At 31.9% G+C, this 22283-nt stretch overlaps 3 protein-coding genes across 3 annotated transcripts; all 3 read left to right on the forward strand.

Moving 5' to 3' along the window:
• The first annotated feature begins 250 nt into the window (after window positions 1–250).
• LOC133691879 (protein NRT1/ PTR FAMILY 4.2-like) lies at window positions 251–3637 on the forward strand. Its single transcript, XM_062112497.1, has 6 exons — window positions 251–443; window positions 656–761; window positions 1449–1666; window positions 1759–2163; window positions 2278–2369; window positions 2698–3637. Exons 1-6 carry the CDS (start codon window positions 441–443, stop codon window positions 3434–3436), a joined length of 1563 nt encoding a protein of 520 aa, XP_061968481.1. The 5' UTR covers window positions 251–440; the 3' UTR covers window positions 3437–3637.
• Window positions 3638–9314: 5677 nt separating this feature from the next.
• LOC133691107 (auxin-induced in root cultures protein 12) lies at window positions 9315–10239 on the forward strand. The gene has a single exon (XM_062111443.1). The coding sequence runs from the start codon at window positions 9359–9361 to the stop codon at window positions 10121–10123; it is 765 nt and encodes a 254-aa protein (XP_061967427.1). The 5' UTR covers window positions 9315–9358; the 3' UTR covers window positions 10124–10239.
• Window positions 10240–17766: 7527 nt separating this feature from the next.
• On the forward strand, window positions 17767–20046 carry LOC133691106 (cytochrome b561 and DOMON domain-containing protein At3g25290). The gene is made up of 3 exons (XM_062111442.1): window positions 17767–18479; window positions 18653–18907; window positions 19467–20046. The coding sequence occupies exons 1-3, from the start codon at window positions 17838–17840 to the stop codon at window positions 19758–19760; spliced, it is 1191 nt and encodes a 396-aa protein (XP_061967426.1). The 5' UTR covers window positions 17767–17837; the 3' UTR covers window positions 19761–20046.
• Window positions 20047–22283: the final 2237 nt, after the last annotated feature.

Consider the following 22283-nt stretch of genomic DNA (forward strand, 5'->3'; position numbering starts at 1 on the left):
AACAGTAATGGGTTTGATATAGTAAATACGAACGGGAAGAAGAGGATTAGAATGGCATATTTCAAATCCTTAACCTCCATGCAAGCTGTTAAATGAGAGAACCCGGTGAATCCTACCCATGCATTGATTACTATTTTGCTCTTGACAGCATGCAGAATCCTTGTCCATATGTCAACTTTGTTAAGTGATAGAGGTAACCGCAATTTCCCTACTTAGGAATTTTGTTCTGCAGAAACCTTAACACAGGAATCTATTCTTTTCTTATCTAGTAGAAAAAAATTGTTTTCCAGATGCGATCAACACCAAGCCACCAATCCACATATTGGAAAGCGAAAGTAACACCAACCCCTTATTCATAATTAACTTCATCTCTCAATTTCTTTGAGCTATAGTTTAGTTTGATTTGGCGATCGAGAGAGAGAGCTCAAATTCCGTCCCTCATGGTGAGTGACTGCTACCATACTTTTTGCTATATTGACACTCCAAGCCCCCCCCAGTTGGGTGATCATGGTGGTAGCTAGTCACATATAGAGGAGGCTAGCTATGTTCGTACATGCTTTGTGGTTTCAGAATGGACTAATATCTTAGAGAAAAATATTAGTAAAATTTGCTCAATATTCTTCTCTTTTCTTGCTTCTTTGTATAAATATAATAGGAAACTAAGGAGGGGAATAGTGGAATTGAGGAGTACTTCGACTGGAAAGGGAAGAAGGCAGATCCTAAAAAGCATGGTGGAATGAGAGCTGCTAGTTTGGCTTGTGGTAACTGTTAAAACTAGTACCATTTTTCTTTTCTGTCAAAATGCATGCTTTTTTTTTGTGTGCGTGTCCTTGTAAGGATCCAGGTCTTTTTAACTATGATTTCTGAACCATAAAGCATTTTCTGAGGTCAAATCTGTCTGTTATGTCAATCATGCATTCAATAGAACTGATTTTATTGCATCATCTAGGAAGGATTTTACAACTGGTAGATCATGTTAGTGGTATTTCATATATAAAGGTGGTACTGTGGTTTTCATCTTTTTAAACAGTGTAGAAGAGGAAAATATTCGGTCACTACCAGAAAATTTCAAATAGAAACGGATATTTCGTCGGGACTTTTCGATAATAATATCTGCGGCATATGTCTATCAAAAATTTTGAATTTAATTACAGACAGAATGATGGAATCATTGACAAAATAAAATTAATTAAAAAATCAAGAAATATTTGGCATCTATTTTTATCATTAAAGGGTTTACGCTCAATGATAGTCTCCCAGCAAAATAAGGGAAGGGATATAGCAAGGGCCTGAAGGTCGAGTTCTGAAAATAATTGTTATCAAATAAAAGTAGCTATGAGATCTAGTTTATTGTCAATTAGAACAAAGAAATTTAGAAACATTTAACACAACTGAAGTTGTCTACACAAGAAAGATTGTTAATCATCTATGTAATTTTCTTTTCTCAGTTGTGGAGGTGTTAGAGAACTTGGTATTCCTGTCTAACGCCACCAACTTTGTGGCATACTTCACTAAGACAATGCATTACACTTTCTCTGAATCTGCAAACATGGTGACTAATTTTATTGGAACCTCTTTTCTTCTCACAATATTTGGTGGGTTCATCGGCGACTCTTTCTTCACCAGATTCAGGACTTTCGTTGTCTTCTGTATAATTGAGTTACTGGTATGCAGTCCTGTTACGCTCATTTTTGTGATCTTGATTAGTTACATGCAAGCGACTAGGTTGTGTTTATCTAATTCATGGACTATATGAAGGGGATGATCCTTTTGACCGTTCAAGCTCATGACACTCGATTGCAACCAGCATTGCAAGAAAAGCCTTCTAGTTCTCAAGCTGCTGTTCTTTTTAGTGGACTCTATGCCATTGCGACAGGAGTTGGTGGAATCAAGGCTACCTTGCCTGCACATGGTGCTGATCAGTCCGACCACAGCAAGCAGCGGTCCATTTCCTCATTTTTCAATTGGTTCTTCTTCTCTTTATGCATAGGAGGCTTGCTGTCCTCGACTATTATGGTATGGATTGAAGAGAACCGAGGCTGGAATTGGAGTTTTAAGATATCAGTTGTTGTCTTGGGTGTGGCGCTTTGCATTTTCATTGCAGGTTTTCCAATTTACAGGTTCAAAAGACCTGGTGGGAGTCCAATCACAAGAATCTTAAAGGTAGAGAAGTTTGTAACAAACATTAATTAATCAAGAATATTAAAAACTCAGCCAGTCTACTAGGTGCTAATCATTTAGGCACCCTTTTCCTTTGGCATGTGTGGCACTGCATAGGTATTTGCTTCTGCTTCTCGGAACCGAAAAGTCTCATCAGGACTAGAGCTGATAAATGATGAAGTTGGAGAAAGATCCCATAAGAAGTTCAGGTAGATTTTACTTTATACTTCACAGTATGATTTTCAATCTTTGGTTGTGTTTAAAGTTATGCTTCCTGAGATTAGTGTTTCAAATTGTTAGAGAGTAACTAAAACTGTTCTTCTATCTTTATCCAACAGTTTTAGTTTTTGAATGGAGATAATTCTGTAACATAATATTATTAAGTAAAAGATAGTGTATGATTCTGTAACATAATATCATTAAGTAAAAGATAGTGCTGGGTTTGTGCACTTGAAGGAGTATGTTAGAGTAATATAAAACTATTCTTGATCTACAAATCTTTGAATATAATTCTGTTCCTGACTATGTGATATGCAGATTCCTAGACAAGGCATTATTTGATGACACCATTAGTGCATTTCAGGTCAAGGAAACAAGGACCTTCCTTGGCCTGCTTCCCATCTTTGCTAGCACAATCATGATGAACTGTTGCCTGGCCCAGCTACAGACATTTTCAGTGGAACAAGGGAGCATCATGAATAGAAAACTAAACAATTTCCAAATCCCTACCCAGTCATTGACAGTGTTCCCCCTCATAGTCGTGCTTGCCAGCATACCTACATTCGAACATCTAGCAAACTCTTACAAAAACAAGATGTCGGAAAACCATTACATTCTCGACCCACTCAAGAGGATTGGACTTGGGTTAGCACTAGCATCAGCATCCATGGCCGTGGCTGCTATTATTGAGTTTAAGAGACGTGAAGCAGCAGAGAACGGGCACACATTGTCTGTGTTTTGGCTAGGGTGGCAGTACCTTTTGTTGGGTGTTTCAGATATGCTGACTCTTGAGGGGATGCTTGAATTTTTCTACTCGGAAGCACCTGATAGCATGAGAAGTATTTGCACTGCTTTGTCATGGTGCTCTACCTCTATGGGCTACTTCCTTAGCTCCGTACTAGTGTCCATAATCAACTCTATTACTGGCAAATTGGATCATGAATGGCTTGGGGGACGTAATTTGAATCACAACCGTTTGGATCTATTTTACACAATTCTTTGTATTCTGAACTTCCTGAACTTGCTGAATTATATTTACTGGGCCAAGAAGTATTAGGGTGGGTCTCTAAGGCTTTGTTTGATAGCAATTTCAACCGCGCTCTTGGCTGCGCCACCAAACAGGCTGAGTTGTAGCCTGGTTGATTAGACCCAGCAGGAGGCTCCGAGAAATTGATGATATGTCTAGCTCATTATCTATGAATAATAAGACTGGTGTAAATCATTAGAAAGAGAAACCAGAAGAGTCTTCTATCGTGTACTTTGTCCTAGCTCTTCATCCCTGTAGGATAAAAGATTGAAGGTAACTAGAATTACCTGTTAATGAGTTTGCAGAAAAGATTCTTAGAATCCATAATCGAACCACTTGTTAAAGCAAGTCGAGAGCGTGATTACAACGAAAAACACATTTAGATTTCACAGCCTAGCATGTCCTCATTGTTTGCACTGTATCAGAGATGAATCTCGTGTATTCCCACTCTTCAACTTCTCTAAACTAGACTTTTCTTAAACATTTTACACGGCTAATTTACCCTTCCAAATCTATCATCTCGGATGACAACTTTACCAGAATTTGAACCCTTAGGAGGTGGTTCTGAGAGAACCGAAGCATCTCTTTGATACACAGTGGCTACACTAGCTAGACCTTAAATTAATGTTGATCCCTTCCTGAATCTGTGATGTATTTACGAGAAGCAAAACAGAGAACCAAAAATATCTTCAGCAACAACTTATTAGAAAACTAAATTCGGGGGACCTCCTCTGTAAGCTAGATAAATATTGTAGACGATGTACAGAAGCTGGAGTTGGTCATTAAGTATCTAGATCCTCTCATATTCATAAGAGAATATAACACGAGATCATGATTTTCTAAATAACACATCTTTATCCCAAGTTGCCATTTACTGATCCAGGCAAGCTAAAAAAGCAAGCATCAATGAAGCTTTCAGCTCGTTTGTCCACAGGGTTTTTTTTTCCATGGCTGAAACGGTGAATTGTGCGTGATTGATTTGTCCCTTGAGGAGAAATGATGCTAATGTAGAAAAGGATCATAATTCTATGCCCCACAAGCTGATCCTTCTTGCCTTGAGCACAAGACAGGATGGGTCATTTGAAAGATGTCTTCTACTACAGCTGTGTAATAATTAATATATAGCTGACCATCTAGAGATTTCCACCATGTTTCACCAATCTACTAAAAAGTTCTACTATCTACTAATTACCGATTATTGTCAGCTAATCATACCAAATTAACATGATAAGAAGTTTGCGAGGTTTGGCCCACCCTGGTCCGTTTGAGAAAGAAGTGTTCATCATCCTGAGTGATTTTCAAATGTTAAATGAGCTTATGCTTGTTGCTAAAAAGACAGCCATAATTAGAGACCACCGTCCGGAATGTGTTTTTTTCTTAATCATAATTTTAAAAATATTTGATTAATTAACACGCTGTAATTTTATATGGATTTTAGGATTTTAGTTACGAAAAACCTACCTTAACTGCAAAAACTACTGCAGTACGAACACAGACACTTTGACATGCTTTTTCACCGGATCCCGACAACTTTAACATGTTGATAGAAAGTTAGTAGACATGATTGTTTATTGAACATTTGGACAAAGCTTATTAGAGCATGCTGTTTATAATAATTTTCGCAAAGTAATGTGGGATTGAGTTGTCCGAAAATTAAGAATAATATGATGGATTATATCAATGTTATCTTTAATCTAAATCTAATAAGGTTTTGGTTGCTTTCTTAGACATATAATAAAATAAATTGACATAAAACATATAGTTGATAATTATATATATCAGATTGATAAATATTAATTCGGAAACCTAATTCACATATCTTTATTCGACGGTGAGATTAAAATAGCCAAAAACTCATCAAAATCCACTCTAAAAACCCATTTTGGACCCCCCTCCCCCCTTTAATGATTCAATATATATGCAAAAAAGGCCTAAATTACTCTTGTTTAGATATCATTACTTTCTAATTTTTTATTTTTTATTTTATTTTATATTATTGAAGGATTTTGAGAATTAATAAACTATATTCTCGTTAAACGGTGCATCATAAATACAAGTGTCAGGATAAACCATCCTTTTCCATCTTAACCCACAACATTCAACAATAAAATCACATTATTATTTATTACCAAGAGATGCAAAACAAATTTCGAAATCCCAATTACTTGTGAAATGCTCTGAAGCAAACCTTTCATACCCGTTTCCCACCTTGGTTAATAAATCACGGTAGCATTCTTTTATTATAGTTGTAAATCTCGTTCCGAGGATCAACATGAGGTAAGATTATGATCCGGTTTTGATCAGTTTGCACTTCAATGATCATTAATTTAATTTTTTTTATATTTATTAGAGATTTATATAATTATTAATTTCATGACTTATGAGATTAATTGAAATGCACGCAAACTAATCTGGATATCCACGTTAATAAAAAAAATATGGGTTGATTCAAGTCAACTTGTATTAATTCTAAATTTTAATTTTTTTAAAAAAATTAAAACAATATTATTTTAATAAAAAAAATTACCAGGTTAATTGGTCGGGTTTTGACCGAGTCAAACCGAGGTCATTGGTAAACCTAGATTTTTAACGTTGTCAACTAAGTTTTTTTTTTGTTTTTTTCTAACCCGGATTAATCGAAATTTTAGGTTGACCTGCCAAGTCAACACGGTTTTACAACTATGCCTTTTATAATTAACTAGTTTCATAACCCGTGTGATTCCGCAGGTTATTTTTTTTGCATAAAAAAACTAAAATTTAAAAGTTTTGAGTTTTTCTGCAAAACTATACCCAAGAGTCTTGGGTGTGGCTGCAACACAAAACCTAAGAGTAATATTTATAATATTAATAATAAAATTAAACTTGCATGACCTAAATTTAAGTGAGCCTAGCTGCAACACCGGACCCAAGAATATTGGATGTGAGTCTGGCTATAAGGTCGTGTCATAAAAATATGATAATTAAATAGATTAATTAAAAAGAAAAAAACCAACATGAAAAAAAAAACTAATGAAGAAAAAAAATTGAATTAATTGGGTTAATCCTTTAAACTAGGTTATCCCGTAAAACCTGGAATTCGCATCATGAAAGTTTGGTAACTAAATAGAAAAAAAAATTGACGGGTTTACCCAGAAGTAACTGTGTTAACCCATCAAACCAAGTTAACCCGTCAAGCCTAGGATACGTGTCATGAAAGTCTGATAATTAAATAGAAAGAAATTTAACATTAACAAACTAAACTAAATGCAAAAAAATTAATTAAAAAAATCCGGGTTAACTCGTCAAATCAGATTAACCCATCAAACCCGAGATCTGTATTGTGAAAATCTGATAATTAAATAAAAAAATTTAACATTAACAAACTAAATCAAACAAAAAAATTATAAAAAAACAAAAATTTTTTTTTTTTTTTTTAAAACAGTTCTATAATATAATATAATATATTAATAAATGAAAGGCGTGGTATAGTGCTTTCCCGCACCTTTTACAGTATTCCTTGATAATTAAGTATCCTGTAGAAGCTGTTCTAGCATATGCAGGACATTTAAAAATCTGTGACTTCCTACTGAAGTGTGGGAGAGCAAACCTTTCAGTAAGCAAATAAATAAATAAGAAAACAGTGGATATATATATATATATATATATATATATATATATATATATATATATATATTAAGCTAAGATAAAAGATAAACAATGAATCTGATCGTGCTCTATGTTCTGTCCACATGCACGATCATATTAATTCGCTGCACCTGTATTCATACTAGAGTCAATCCCAATTGTATATATTTCTCTGCTTAAAATTCTAGCCCTGCATTTACAGCTGTATCGTGCGACACAATCCACTGGATTACAAGACTGAATTGTCTTTTTTTACCCTTCTCCACACAAATCGAAGCCTGGCTGGCAGGGGCAGAATCACCTTTTCCAAAGGGACCCGACAAATTGGTCAGTACAATTTATTTTTGCCCTTAAATAGCAAAACAAATGTATATATTGGTTGAGGGGCTTTTTTATTTTTTATTTTTATTATTTGCATACTAAAACTACCATTATATCCTTTAGAGCATTATTCTATTTAAGAATGTAGTTATTATTGTTTTTTAAAGTATTTTTTATTTAAAAATATATAAAAATAATATTTTTTATTTTTTATAAATTATTTTTTATATCAGCGCATTAAAATATTAATAAAAACACCAAAAATATATTATTTTAAAATAAATAATAAAATTTTAATTTATTTTAAAAGCACTTTTAAAACTTAAAAACAAACATAAATTTAAATCAATACATAATTTTTTTTTGTTGTATTTTTGGCTGCGAGCCTTCTATTTGTCTCCCAATTTTTTTTAACCTCAATGTATATATATAAAAATTTATTGAATCTCGACTAATTTAGTAGAATAAAATTATACGGCTAAAAAATAAAAAATTTTTAATAATAATATATTTCACACAAAAAGCTCAAACTTAAAATTTTATTTTAAAAAAATAAATGCCGGACCACAACCACCATGGGTTGACTCACAACTAAACTGTAAAGTAATATTTCTATAAATAGATAATTTTCTTTGAGATGAAGTTTTAAAATAATTAATAAAACATAAATTAGGAAATACGGAACCCTCCCTCCCTCCCCCCCTCTCTCTCTCTCTCTCCCCTTTAAAGATTGGTATTAGTCTATTAAGTCTTGCAGCTTATTTTGACCAACGCATTCTCAGCCTGGAGTCAAAATCTCTGGATAATCGGTGAAGTTCACATTGGTCAATAAGGATTTGGTGTCTTGTGGATTGCTCAATGATCAATTACCAAACAAGTTATTCAGTGCACGAAGTCATTTTTTCCGACTTATTTTTTGAGGGAGGGAGGGCTTTGCTGGCTGGCCTTTTCAAGTCTGAAACAAAGAACTGAAGGATCCTCTGCTGATTTCTTTTCCCTTTTTGATGATGGGATTTCAGCCAGTTCACACAAATGCGATGATACCTACATTTTCTCCACCCAACCTCAAAATTCTTAAGTGCGATATTGCTGACAATTTACTTTTACGTGAAAAATCCACTTTCAAAACTATAGATGTTAAATTTTATTTATTTAATGAGTTGATACGGGAAATATATGATTTAAAATCTAGTTCGAGTCAAGTTTTTAATTAAATTATCTCAACTAATCTGGTTGGATTTTTAGTGATCTGGTTGGCTCTACGTAACCTATTGAGTTAATAATAAGAATTATTTTGGAAAAAAAGACAATATTGTTTTAATGAAAATGATGATTTGAAGGTTGATGCAATAACCTAATATGTTTTTCGAGTATGTTTGCTAAAACCAATTTATTCAGTCAAACGTGTTTTTGGGCCCTCTTTCTGACTGGAATTCCATTGAAAAACATGTTTGCATTAAAATCTTGTACTTCACATTGGTAGGAGGTATGGACACTTTCACAGAGGTGTTCTAACTACAGTACCGTGACAGTGATATTAAAAAAAAATTGTTTAAAAAGTTTTGTGAATTGAATTATGAAGAAATATGGATGGACAGTGGAAGTGTGAACATGTCCTCCCCTCCATTTCAACGCCAGCACTTCTCACTGCTCCTTTAACGGTACATTTTTGCAAGTAGCTAGGCATCACCCACATGCTCTTTCCACGTTCCTTTAATGCTTCCCTTAAAATCCTCCCTCCTCCCCTTTCTTCGAGCCCCCCCACCGACTCCCACCTCCGCAAATCCAAGTCAACTACCACAGTTCGTCTAACCACTAACATAAATCCACGTCCAAGACCTCACCCCCCATGTTTACGTGTCACCAGCTAATTGGTGAACACACTGTAAATAGCATAAACCTCACTTGCACTTTTTTGCGTACACCACGCTCCCACTATGGCCTATATATATTCTTACAAATCTAGAGGAGTATCCTCACACAAGCTCCTCTGTTGAAGTCTTGACAATGGCCTCCCTTCCCTTTTCTGCCCTCTCTCTGTTTTTTTCCCTCTGTGTTCTGCTAGTCTTGCCCACGCATTCACTAGCCTGCAGCACCTCACAAAAATTCACCAACAACAAGCATTACACTAACTGCACTGACCTACCTGCCCTCAAGTCATACCTCCACTACACCTACAACTCCTCCAATTCCTCACTCTCAGTCGCGTTCATCGCTTCTCCGGCCAAACCCGATGGCTGGACCGGTTGGGGCATCAACCTTAACGGCACCGGCATGGCTGGGGCCCAAGTCATTTTAGCTTTGAAATCCAGCAAAGGCGCACCAGAGGTAAAAACATACAACATCATATCATACAGTGACATCAGGGAGGAGAGACTGTCTTTTGATGTTTGGGATTTGAGTGCTGAGACCAATGCAACAAGTGGTGAGTTTACCATCTATGCATCGGTTAAGTTGCCTGAAAAGGTTGAGTCTTTTAATCATATTTGGCAAGTGGGTGCTGCTGTGAATAATGGGAAGCCTGTCAAGCATGAATTTGCAGCAGAGAACAAGGATGCTAAAGCAACTTTGGAGTTGACTACTGCTCAGAAAACTGGTAAGTCTGCTACCACCACCACCCCAGCTGGTGGCAATTCAACAGGCAATGGTACTACTAGTTCTTCAAGTACCACCACTACTGGTGGCAATAGTGGGAGTTACAGGATTAAGGAGATGAATGTGGGCTTCTGTTTTGCTGTGTTTGTTCTTCTTGCTAGTTTCATTGTTTTCTAGTTCTGATGATATAATTTTTTTTTTTTTGGTATGAGTTATATGTGGTGCTAGGAATTCATGAGTGTTAAAAAAAAAGTATATTTAGAAGAGAATAATTACTTTTTGTCTCGGTGGAATTTGATTCTTCCCTTTTGTTTGCCACTATGGTGACATGTCCTGCGAGCACATCCAATATTAAAGTGAAGTAAACTGCTTTTTTAAAAAAAAAATTACATTAAAATATATTTTTATTTTTAATATTAACAAGTTATAATTATTAAAAATACTAAAAAAAATACTGAATTGATATTTTTTCAGGATAAAAAACACTTAAATTAAAGCACAAGTTACACACTCATAAACTATTTGTAATTGTATAACATATAGTTTGAATTTACATAAAATAATTTATATATCAGAATCATGATGGGAAAAAAGTGGTTAATCTCATAGTAAGGGGGGATCCACCCAACCAAACTTTCATATAGCATAGGAGACACGATGAACCCACAGCCAACAAGCCTCTCCAAAATCTACCTAATCTTCGTGACAAAAATCACAATGCAACAAGCTCTCTTCTATTCCACCTGAGCTTCACAATAATTTCAATGGGGAAAAAGCTAACTAATGTTGGATTTAATTTATTTTTTTTTCAAATTAATTTCAATGGAGTCTTGTAACCCCATTTCTTAAGCTTGTATTCATGCATACCTGCTTACATATAGACGATTAGACACCAGATTATTATATATTTGATGTATGTTTTCTTAAATAACAAATATTCACACTATTTATACATTCACAATGTACTTGTGTTGAATAGTGCCATGCTATTCACACGCTTGTAATTTTCTGTGGATTGAAACAATATTTTTTATGTTTTTCATTTTAGTGCCTTAATCTTTGTTTTCATCAATTGAGTAAGTTAATTGCAAAGTTTGCTAATTACTTTATATTTGTTGGGTAGAGATAAAATTGAAAGGAGGACCAACATAGAAAAGACACCAAAAATAGATTGTGTGTTTATAGTTGATGTGAAAAGTACAATTTAGTCCTTCAATTTTAAAAATTTGAACTCTTCAGCCCTTTATGGTTTCTAAATTTAATTTTGGTGCAAATTTTTATTTTTATTATTTTCAAGTTCATGATTTATGAACACGAGAGAAAGTCTCACCGGATTCTTTTGTAGAGAAAAAAAAAAGTTGTTTTTGCTATTCTGACCACTATAGTGTCATACATGGATCATTTTTTGGGTTTATTAGATTGATAAATTGATTTATAGATGTTTTGAGAGTGTTTTTTTGAGGTATTTTTTTTTTTGTTAAAATGGGTTACAAAATGAGTTTTCAGGGGAAAATGACTCTTGCTTGATTTTTCAGTCATCACTACGGTAGCTGGAATTTAGACAGAGAGACAACACTTCTGATTATTAGTTTTATTCTAAAAAAATAGGGGTAGATGATAAGTCATCTTAAAAAGACAAAATATACAAGGTTTAGGCATGTAAGCTGAGTTATTTTTTTAGTGGTCTAATGGGCTCTTTTTTCAACTTTTTTTCACAATTTTTTTGTATTCTTTGTTTTGGCGAATAATAAATTTAAGAGAAAAACATTATTAGACCTGGTTTGGTTCTGGGCACGAATCAAAGTTTTGACGAGTAAGACACAACATTCATGCCTTTTTTATTGTTTAATGCATTTTCCCTTTATTTTTTTAATAAAAATGCAATTTAACCCTTTGTTGCCATTAAATTTTTTTATTTAATTTAAAATAAAATAAAAATATAATTTCATACTTTTTATCATTTATTTTAAAAAAATCATGCTTAATTGAGATCATATTGATGACCTATATTGTAAATTTTATTTGTTAATTCAACTTAACTGGAGTCAATACAATATGATATATTTTTTTAAATTTCATCTTTAATTCTCTTATAACTCTTCAATTTACTTTCAAATTTAATCTAATTCATTTTCAACTAAGACCCGATCAAGGCCTAGCTAAAAAGAGAATAAGAGGAGAAAAAAAGAGAGACAAATAATCTAATTAGGCTAACTTGTTATGATTGTGTCCATTACTCGAATTATAAATTTCACATGTTAACTCAAGTCAGCATAAAATGTTATTTTTTCATTTCACTTCCTCATTTTTTTATCCAGTCCTTTGGTATTTTATTGTTTCACGTTTTACCTGGGATTAAGCAAAGTTAAAACAATGGTTGTGTGGATTTTATTTTCTAACCAGATCACCATTTAAACGAGTAGATCAATTCACCCTTTACTTGCTAGATTGAAGAAGCCATGTCAACTTTTTTTTATTTATTAACACTTATAGTGATCGATTGATTTTGTTTGATATATTAATTGAGTTTTTAATCCTCTTTCCAGATATTTCATCATATATAAGAAAAAATAATAGCATCCATATTTTATTATTAGTTATGTAATTATTAGTTTTTTAGCCGACCCATGGCAAAGCGTGGGCCCAAGGCTAGTTTTTTTTATTTGAGTATGGCTACTTTTATTTTTCGTGGTGTTTGGAAATAAAAATAAAAATATAAGGGATTGAAATAAATTTTTTAACAGTTGCGGTGTCTAAAATAAAATTTTATCAAAAGCTTCCGTTACGTTACTTAAAATTAGACAAGGAAACAAAATAATACAGTGAATCATTATTATATATTACGTTTTTATTATATCACATATTTGATTACATCATGTTAAATCGTACCAAACATGTCGTTAGTTGTCATGACATCTCAATTTTACATTGTAAGACTAAAATGTAATTTCAAAAAAAAATTAAGGATGAAATAATCTTAAAATAAGGACCACTTCATCAATAAAAATAAAAATACAAGGGGCTAAAACAAATTTCTTAACTATTGCAGTGTCTAAAATAAAAAGTTTATCAAACCCTCCAATGTGTCTATTTAAGATCTATTTACGAGTATGGTAGATATTATTTTTCAATGTGATTTTTGTTTAAATTATATTAAAAAAATTAATTTTTTTTTAATATTAACATATTAAAATAATCAATAAACATGAAAAAATTGATTTAAAGTTAAAAAAAATTCAAGAATTTTGGACTGTAATGTTAAATAGAGTCATTAGGCCTATTTAACATTGTGACAATTTTTGCTTTTTTAATTGTTTTTTACCTCAAAAATTATTAAATTGTTTTTTTAAAAGTATTTTGTTATGGTCTTGATGTGTTAATAAAAATAAAAATATTATTTTGATATATTTTTAATTAAAAAATATTTTTAAAAATCACAATGCATATCATCACCAAATGAAATAATAAAATAAAGTAACTAATCATTATTGTACATTTTTTTCATTGTATTAAATCATATCAATCATGCTGTTAATTGTAATTGGATTAAAGAAAACCAATTGATCTTAGAAAAACATTATAGCTTCGTATTTAAGATTTAAGTATATTGTTTACTTGAACAATGTAACAATAGTTTTACCTTTTCATTCAAAAACATTATCCCTCTCTTTCAATGTCATTTAAGTATTTTTCTTAAAGCTTATTTAAGATCACCAAATTGATTGGTTACAAATAAGATTTTTTCAATCTTAATTACATAGTGAAATGATAAAAATACTTTTGAAATTCAAAAATTAAAGATCTGCATCAAAGTGTATTTTTGTATTTTTCACAATGTTTTTTTGTTATTAAAATATCAGTTGGGGTAAATTTTAGCATTTGACCAAATATAAAAAAACAATAAACAATTAAAAAGCATAGGGAAATTATCAAAGTGCCTTTTAAAAAAAAAAACTAGAGTTAGTGAGTTTTTTTTATCTTTTCACAAAATTTTTTATTATTGTTGTTGTTGTTAAGTCAACTTTGGGAAATTTTGGTATTTAACTATATATATATATATAAAAACAAAAAACAAAAAGATTGGGTGTATGAATGATACCAAGAGACGTGTTGGAGGCGCTCACACCTTGTATATGGCACGTGCAACGTCTCCTGATATTTAAAAATGCCTTCTAAAGCATTGTCGTGTCATCTTCTATATGTAGCAGCTCGTGTCTATTTTGGTGGTCCAAATTTTTTATCAATTATCCTTTCTTTCCTTCTTTTTTTTTGCCTCACATTGAAAATTACAAATTGACCCTTTTTGTTGTTGATTTTTCAACTTCAATCTTTATTTTTATTTTATTTTATTTGTTCTCGACTCTTTTATATAAAGTTTTATTTGTTTTCAATTTCATCCTTCCATCACAATCTACTATATATTATTTTTGTCATTTTGGTCCTTATGTTTTTTATTTCTCATATTTTTCCCTGGTCCTTTTGTAAAAAAATTATTGGTTTTTAATTTCATTCTTCAATGCAAATTGATGGTATTATATTTTTCAATTTGGTCCTTATTGTTTTGATTTCTAATTTTTTTTCTTCGTTATTTTGTAAAATTTATTATTATTTTCAATTTCAGTCTTTAATCAAAGATTTATTTTTATATTTTCATGTCAAGCGAGATCCTCATTCTTTTGATTTTTTAGGTCCTCTTGCTCAATTGATTTTTCTTTAAAATTTCATCATTCAATTGCATATAAAATTTAATTTGTATTTCAATTTTGATCCTTATACTTTAATTGCTATTTTTTGAATTATTTTGTATAATTAAATTTTTTTTTCAATTTTATCCTTCAATATTTGTCCGACTAAGAATTAGACTTCATAGTTTTTTCAAACAGGGTGTTTCAGGTCTAATGACTCAGATTACAAGTTTAAAATATTAACATGTTTTTTTTAGTAAAAAAAACTTTATAATTTTCTTTATTTTTTATTAAGTTATTCTAATTTCATTATCTGAACCGTGAGTTTAACATGATATATCGGGTTGTTGTTTTCTATATTTCTTTTTGTCTAATTGAAATAATATCATATTATTCGATATACTCAGATTTATAACCCGAGTTATATATTATTTAAAAAGAAAATACTTGTGACACCTAAACATTATTTATTAATAAAAAATAATAATACAATTTCCCAACTAAGCGGGAGCACCTCGGATAATACTATATGCATAGTATATGGTATTTGTTACGCTTCTCGAAAAAACTTGAATAACAATTTACTAACAACCTGAAATCTAAATTGATTTTAAAAAATAATAATTATAAATGATATTCCGATTTCAGTAAGAGGCATTCAACGTCTACTTGACCTCTTGCTGTTAAAACACTAAAAATAAAAAGAAAAATGCTAATTTTACCATCAAAGAATCAATTTCTCCGGAAAATCGTATATTATGTATAAATAAGTTGAAAATAGAAAGCATGTTTAGGTAAAAGCTAGCACAACTCGAGCATCTCGGCATGAAATTAGTTGGGAATCAGGTAAAAATAAATTAACATATTTAGGCCAAATTCCACGTGTCATCTCTGCCACCCTTTGTAATTCCCAAATTGAAATCATTTTTCAAATTCTTTTTTCTTTTTTTAACAATCATTACCACACATGCTGTCTAATAATAAGAAAAACAATAATTACATTTCCTTTTCTTCTCCTCACATCCTCTGCGTGTCCTGCTCGGCCTACGTATCAGCCAAACAGAACACTGTAAAAGTTGGATTGACCCAGTCATTTTAAAATGGAAATGTAAAAAATTTAAAATAATATATTTTTAAATTTTCTTAAAACAAATAAAATTTAGCTGTATTCCTGCATTGATCAGGTCAAAGATTAATTTGCTTGTAGAACTATATTTTACTGGTCAACTCTTAACCCAATTATATATAAAACTCAGGCTTTATATGAGCTCATATAATAGGGATTAATAAGCTTTAAGAGTCCCTCTACTTTCATATTTCTTTTAGTATGGTCCCTCATCAATTATTTTTCATAACATAGCCTCTACTAAAAAAATATTAATTTAAAGTAAAGAAAAAAATAAAAAATATTTTTAAAATGTAAAAACAAACATGACCTAAATATTAACCTAAATATTAAGATAGTCTAGCAAATAGTGTCATTGCTCACCTTTTCTCTTCAAATTTAGGATTAAATTGGCCCGAGTCATCCATTCAAGCTACAACTTATGTAATAACACTTATTAACTGGGCTTAATACAACTTCTTTGACACAAACTGAAAAACACGAGTACTTCACAATTCTGTCGAATAGAGTTATAGCATAAAAACTTTAACTTTCAATTTTATTATTGATTTTTTTTTTCAAATAGTTTACTGAAATATAAGTTAAGCAGCTTCGTTTGTAATTGTTTTAGACCTAGATTGAATAAGAAAAATAAAATTTTTAAATTGGATAAATCTTTAACTAAATAGAAAAAATAAATTGTCAAACACAATATTTGATTTCTTAAACATACTTACCTAAACTAAATAAAAATAAGAATAAAAACAAATACTTTTTTCTAAAAATCCTTCCGCGTTACATGAGTCTCTCTATATTAAAAAGGACTCGTCCTGAAGTTAAAATTGTTCTTCCCTTAGTCTCATAGATGTAAAATCCATACTCTCCCATTCTTTTTTCTTTCTTCATCTTGTATGTATAATAATTTTAGATATCAACTTTAATTATTTTATGTTGAAATTTTTATAAGAATTAAAATTTAACAAATTATTTCTTTTCTATTAGTTTTTAAAGTAACAAATTACAAATCTCAAACTTACTTCATCAACACATGTTGTATCCAAACAATAAATCTACCCTTGTAATAATAACAAGCTTGAAATCAAAAAGATCAATATAGCCTCAACAAAAAACTTTATTTTGTTTAACATATTCTATATTTGTTTTTGCACGTAACATCCAACTTGTTAATGAAGATATCATTTATAACATTATTGTTGTTATTATTGTTGTTTACATCATGATTAACATTATAATCATTATCAAAATAAATATCATAAATTAATAAAAAAATATATCAATCCATATCTATTTCATCTTAGACGAGATAACTAAAATCTATATGATATTCATCTTAATTAAAAGACGGTCTTATTTGCTCTCATCTCTCAAATTAGTTTTCAAAGTTAGCCGTGGATCTATGATGACTCTTCATATAATTCTCCTGGTTCCTCATCTCCACCAATTGATGGGTCAATTTTACGATATGTTTCTACATGTCTTGTATTACTAGTTTGTGAACACATCTTTTACGAAAAGAATCTGTCCTTCCTTTTCTACATAAACACATCATATTTTATAATACCTTCCTATCATGATTATTTAACGACATTCAATATTAATTATCAGGAATTGTTGGCCCTTGATAGATGAAAATGCACTAGAAAAATAGGCACTGACAATATAAAAATTTATTAAATAGAATTATCACACAAAAACTTTAATTTAAGATTTTATTATTTGGCATTGTTCTATGAAATACAAGTTAAGCAATTCTATTTATACAAGTTTTAAGTCTAAATTGAGTAATAAAAAATAAAATTCTTAAATAATATTTACACTGAACATGAAAAAAATAAAAACATCAAACCATTTCCTAAACTCAATAAAAAAAGTAAAAACATGAAAAAATATTTTCCCAGATTAAATATACATAAAGATAATTAAAAATCCTCCTACGTCATCAACCTTCGGCATCTGCGGTCTATTTCTTTCCTTCTTTTCTATATATATATATAGTTATCTATATATATATATATAGTTATCTACTGCGCCAAACCTTCAAGAGCAAATCCTTCTCTCAACTTTTCCTTTGCTCTTAAAAATGGCATCTCCGTTTAAAATTTCTGCTTTGCTTCTAACCTTTTGCGTCTCAATTTCTCTAACCTTACCCGTACGTTCACAAACATGCGCCTCACAGACGTTCACAAACAACAATCTGTACACCCACTGTTTAGACCTCCCTACACTCTCCTCCTACCTTCATTTCACCTACGATGCCGCAAATTCAACGCTGTCCGTCGCCTTCTTTGCTTCTCCTTCAAAATCCAACGGCTGGATTTCATGGGCCATAAATCCCAAGGTTGCAGCCATGGGCGGGGCCCAGGCACTGGTAGCGTTCAAGGATTCCAAGGGTGTAATGAGCGCAAAGACTTATAAAATCAGCACTTCCACGCCTTATTCGGTTGTGCAGTCGAAGCTGGCCTTTGACGTCTGGGACACGCGCGCAGAAGAGGAAAGTGGGGTGATGAGAATATTTGCCAAGATTAAGGTCCCGCCGGAGCTGGCGGCGAAGGGGACGCTGAATCAGGTGTGGCAAGTTGGGTCAACTGTCGATGTTGCTAAGGGTGAGCTGACAATCCATGATATGGGTGCTCCTAATTTGAACTCTAAAGGGACTTTGGATTTGAACGGAGGAAAAAGTGTTAGCTCTGGTGGACTGGATTCCAGGACGAAAAGAAAAAATGTAAGCTTGTTTTTTTTTTTTCATTTTTGTTGAAAAAATAACATCTTTTCCGTGCCCTTTTCTGGATTTTGAAGATTTATTTTTGAGTTGGGTTTTTTCTTTTTCCTTTTGGAAAAATTAGTAGCATTGGAAATGAAATATTTACCGTGTTATTGTTTTTTCTCTCTCTCCAGATTCATGGAGTACTGAATGCTGTGAGCTGGGGAATTCTGTTTCCGCTTGGAATTGTAATAGCAAGATATCTGAGAACCTTTCCATCAGCAGATCCTGCATGGTTTTACCTTCATGTTTTCTGTCAGGTCTCTGCCTATGCTATTGGGGTTGCAGGGTGGGCAACTGGTATAAAGCTTGGGAGTGAATCCAAGGGAGTCCAGTTTTCTCTTCATCGCAATATTGGGATCGCACTCTTCGCTCTTGCAACAGTGCAGGTAATTAATTTCCTTCCCAGTTGTGTTCTTCTCCCATTACAAGTTGCTCTTTTCATCCATTTGAAAGGAGAGAAAAGAATTGAATTTGGCCTTTGTTTTCATGTTGAGCTTGTTGATGTCTTTTTTCTCTCCTGTCAAAATCATGGTCACGGTTTCTGGCAATGTACTGAATTATTAATGCGTGAAATTGAATGAACTTGACAAAAATGGTACTTCTGGAGTAGCTGTTCTCCTATGGTATTTCGAATTATAACCCATAAGACATATGAAAAGAAAAGGGTGATGAATTCGGAATTTTTAGCATGTCTCCGTCAGTTTTATTTTCTCTTGGCGTTTTCTTATAATGAAAACTAAGGGGATATATTTCTTATTTCTTAAAAGAACAAAATTTCATTACGAAACTAACTTAGAAATAAATTCAACCCTTTTTCTATAGTTGTCCATTTTCTTGGCCGACGGTACTACTGGCAATGTTTATGGAAACTGGTTTTGTCTGAACTGTTACTATTAATTTTGGATTTATTTATTCTGATAGCAACTCTATGCTTGGAATTTTCAGATATTTGCATTGTTCTTGAGGCCGAAGAAGGACCACAAATACCGATTTTACTGGAATATCTACCATCATGGTGTCGGATATGCCATCCTCATCCTTGGCATCTTGAATGTGTTTAAAGGTCTAGATATCTTGCAGCCTGGAGATAAATGGAGATCAATTTACATAATTGCCATTGCAGTCTTGGGTGGAATTGCTGCATTGCTGGAATTAATCACTTGGATTGTAGTTTTGAGGAGGAAGTCTAGTAAATCCACTAAGCCCTATGAAGGATACGGTGGACAAAGCAGACCATGATCAACGGACTGTTGCTGTTGTCCATAGCAGACCATGATTTTGTAATACCCTTCATCGAACCTCACTTGCCGGAGAGGTTCTAGTGTGATACACATCTCTTCTTAGCTCCTTAATCTTTGTATAATGGTCTGGCTTCATCACTCATCATTGTCTAGCATATTAGTACAAGTCGCCTTGGTTCCATTTTTCTCCCTCATCTTGATCTGGGGTGTAATTTTATGATATTTATTGTGTATTGAAAGGAAAACGAATTCATGGTTTATGATATTTCTTGACCTTGCGATCTTCTTTGATTCTTTGTACTCTGTTTTTCATTTTCTTTTGGTTTGATGAGCTTCCTGCATAAATCTAAGTCTCCCTTCCTGCATAAATCTAAGTCTCCCTTCCTGATGATCTCACTAATGCTTCTGGACTTAGACACCATCTTTTGGACAATCAGGTCAAAAGGTGCTACGAATTTTGATGCAATGCTCAACACCGAAGCCTCGCATTTCTCTAATGTGAGCTCTGTTGGCAAGCAGAGTTGCAAGAGTCATATCAAACATGACCACATCAATCGGAATACTCTCTCTTCCTCGACATTTTTTATAAACTTTTTTGGAATATAAACAAATACAATCAAATAATTTCGAAAATAACCAATTAAAAGGTGTTAAAATTAACAAAGTGTATAAATAAGAATATAATTCAATAATTATGAAAATAAATTATAATTTTTAATTATTGAAAATCCTTGATTTCATCCTAACCTTTGCTGTTCTTATTTTTTCTCCGTAATCCAGCTCCGTAATCGGTGTTTGTATTCATTAAATTTCAATTTGAAATATTGTTTTCTCAACACATACGGATTCAAACAATTATAGAAATAAAATATAATCTCCAATTATTCAAGATTATTGATTTCATCTTTGATGTAATGCCTGATTTCTTCCATAATTGATGATTGAATCTATTGGATTTCAATTCAAAATATACCTACTCCAATTCTTTGTTTTCTCTTGATTTTCTCCATAATTAATAATTATATTAATTGAATTTCAATAGAAAATACACTACCTTAAATTGATTTCTCAACGCATAGTGATTCGAAAATAGTCAAAACACCTTTTGACGTTGAAAAATGACCATCCGATACGCCTTGATCTGGTTACTAGAAGATGTCCATTTATAGTGAATTAATTAGAGAAAGAATTCTAGCAGAGGAAGATCCTATGGAGGAAAGGAGGAGGAGGAGGAGGACGAGAGGGTTATGCAAAACAAAAGTAAAATAAAGAAAGGACCGATCTTGCAAACGTCTCAATGATAGACACCTCCATCATGCATGCTTTTGTTTAATTTATTTCAGTGGTTGAATTTATTTGTTAAAGAAATAATTATTTTTCATCTAAAAGATACTAAATTGATTTTTTAAATGTTTTTTTAATATTTTAAATTTAAAATATCTTACACTGGATTACCAAGCACACTCTACAAATTAAAACAATATTTGTATTTATGTTTGTAACGATTTAAAAATGCATTTGGCTTGAAAGAGTATTAAATTAATATTTTTAAATGATTTTATATGCTAAATTTAAAAATAAAAAAATCTAAAAATATATTTTAATATATTTTTAAATAAAAAATATTTTAAAAAAACACAAACACTAAATATTTTTTTGATGCAAAATAGTCAAAGGTAATGAGGAAATATCTTGAATTTGCGGTCATCTTGATTTGATTTCTTAACTAAAGCCTTCACATGGTGGAATCCCATAGTCGTCCCTATCACTTAAAAACACGCTTTGCTTAACAACTATCAATCACCAAACATTATTCTAATGAAATTCCCCCCAATCTTCACGACTTTTGATGTAACCCATCAAAAAAAAAAAAAATAAATAAATAAAAAAGCCACTTTGTGTAGGGTCCACCGAGTCATGGCAAGTTCCATGGTGCTCCGAGTCCCTCCCACCCTTCACTTTAACCATTCTAGCTTTTGTTGGTTTCTCTAAAAGCACAAGCTTTGTTAATGGATTCCCATGGAAGATATCTGATGTGGAAATTTCTCCCTCATTGCTTGGAAGAAGATGCCAGCCCCTTTGCCAGGCAGCAGTTGGCTTGTCTACTCAATATCAGATTAATATTATTAATCCGCTTAAAGGTGAAGAAAATTGAGATTCAAATTAATAGTGTCTTTAACAAACCTTATGATGAGTGCATGCTCAACGTACCGTTTTAAGGGTTTCAGCCTGGAGTTTTATAGTGAATAAATGAAGAATTACAAGGGTTTGTATGTCTGTTCGTCTTGCATGAAATGTTTCCCCGTGAAGAATTGTGGTGGGGGAGAAGGTGATGACATGATAATGATGGTGAAAAAGATAATTAAAATAATTGAATGATATTATAAAATGATTAATATTTGTAAAATATTTTATATAATTTCATGAGTTGAAAATATTTTTTAACAAATAAATTAAGTTTGTAGATTAACTGTAAAATATTTTAGGATAAACAAATTAACACAGAAATATATTTTTTGAT

This window comes from Populus nigra, chromosome 4 (assembly GCF_951802175.1).
Source record: "Populus nigra chromosome 4, ddPopNigr1.1, whole genome shotgun sequence".
In the NCBI taxonomy this organism is placed as follows: Eukaryota; Viridiplantae; Streptophyta; class Magnoliopsida; order Malpighiales; family Salicaceae; genus Populus; species Populus nigra.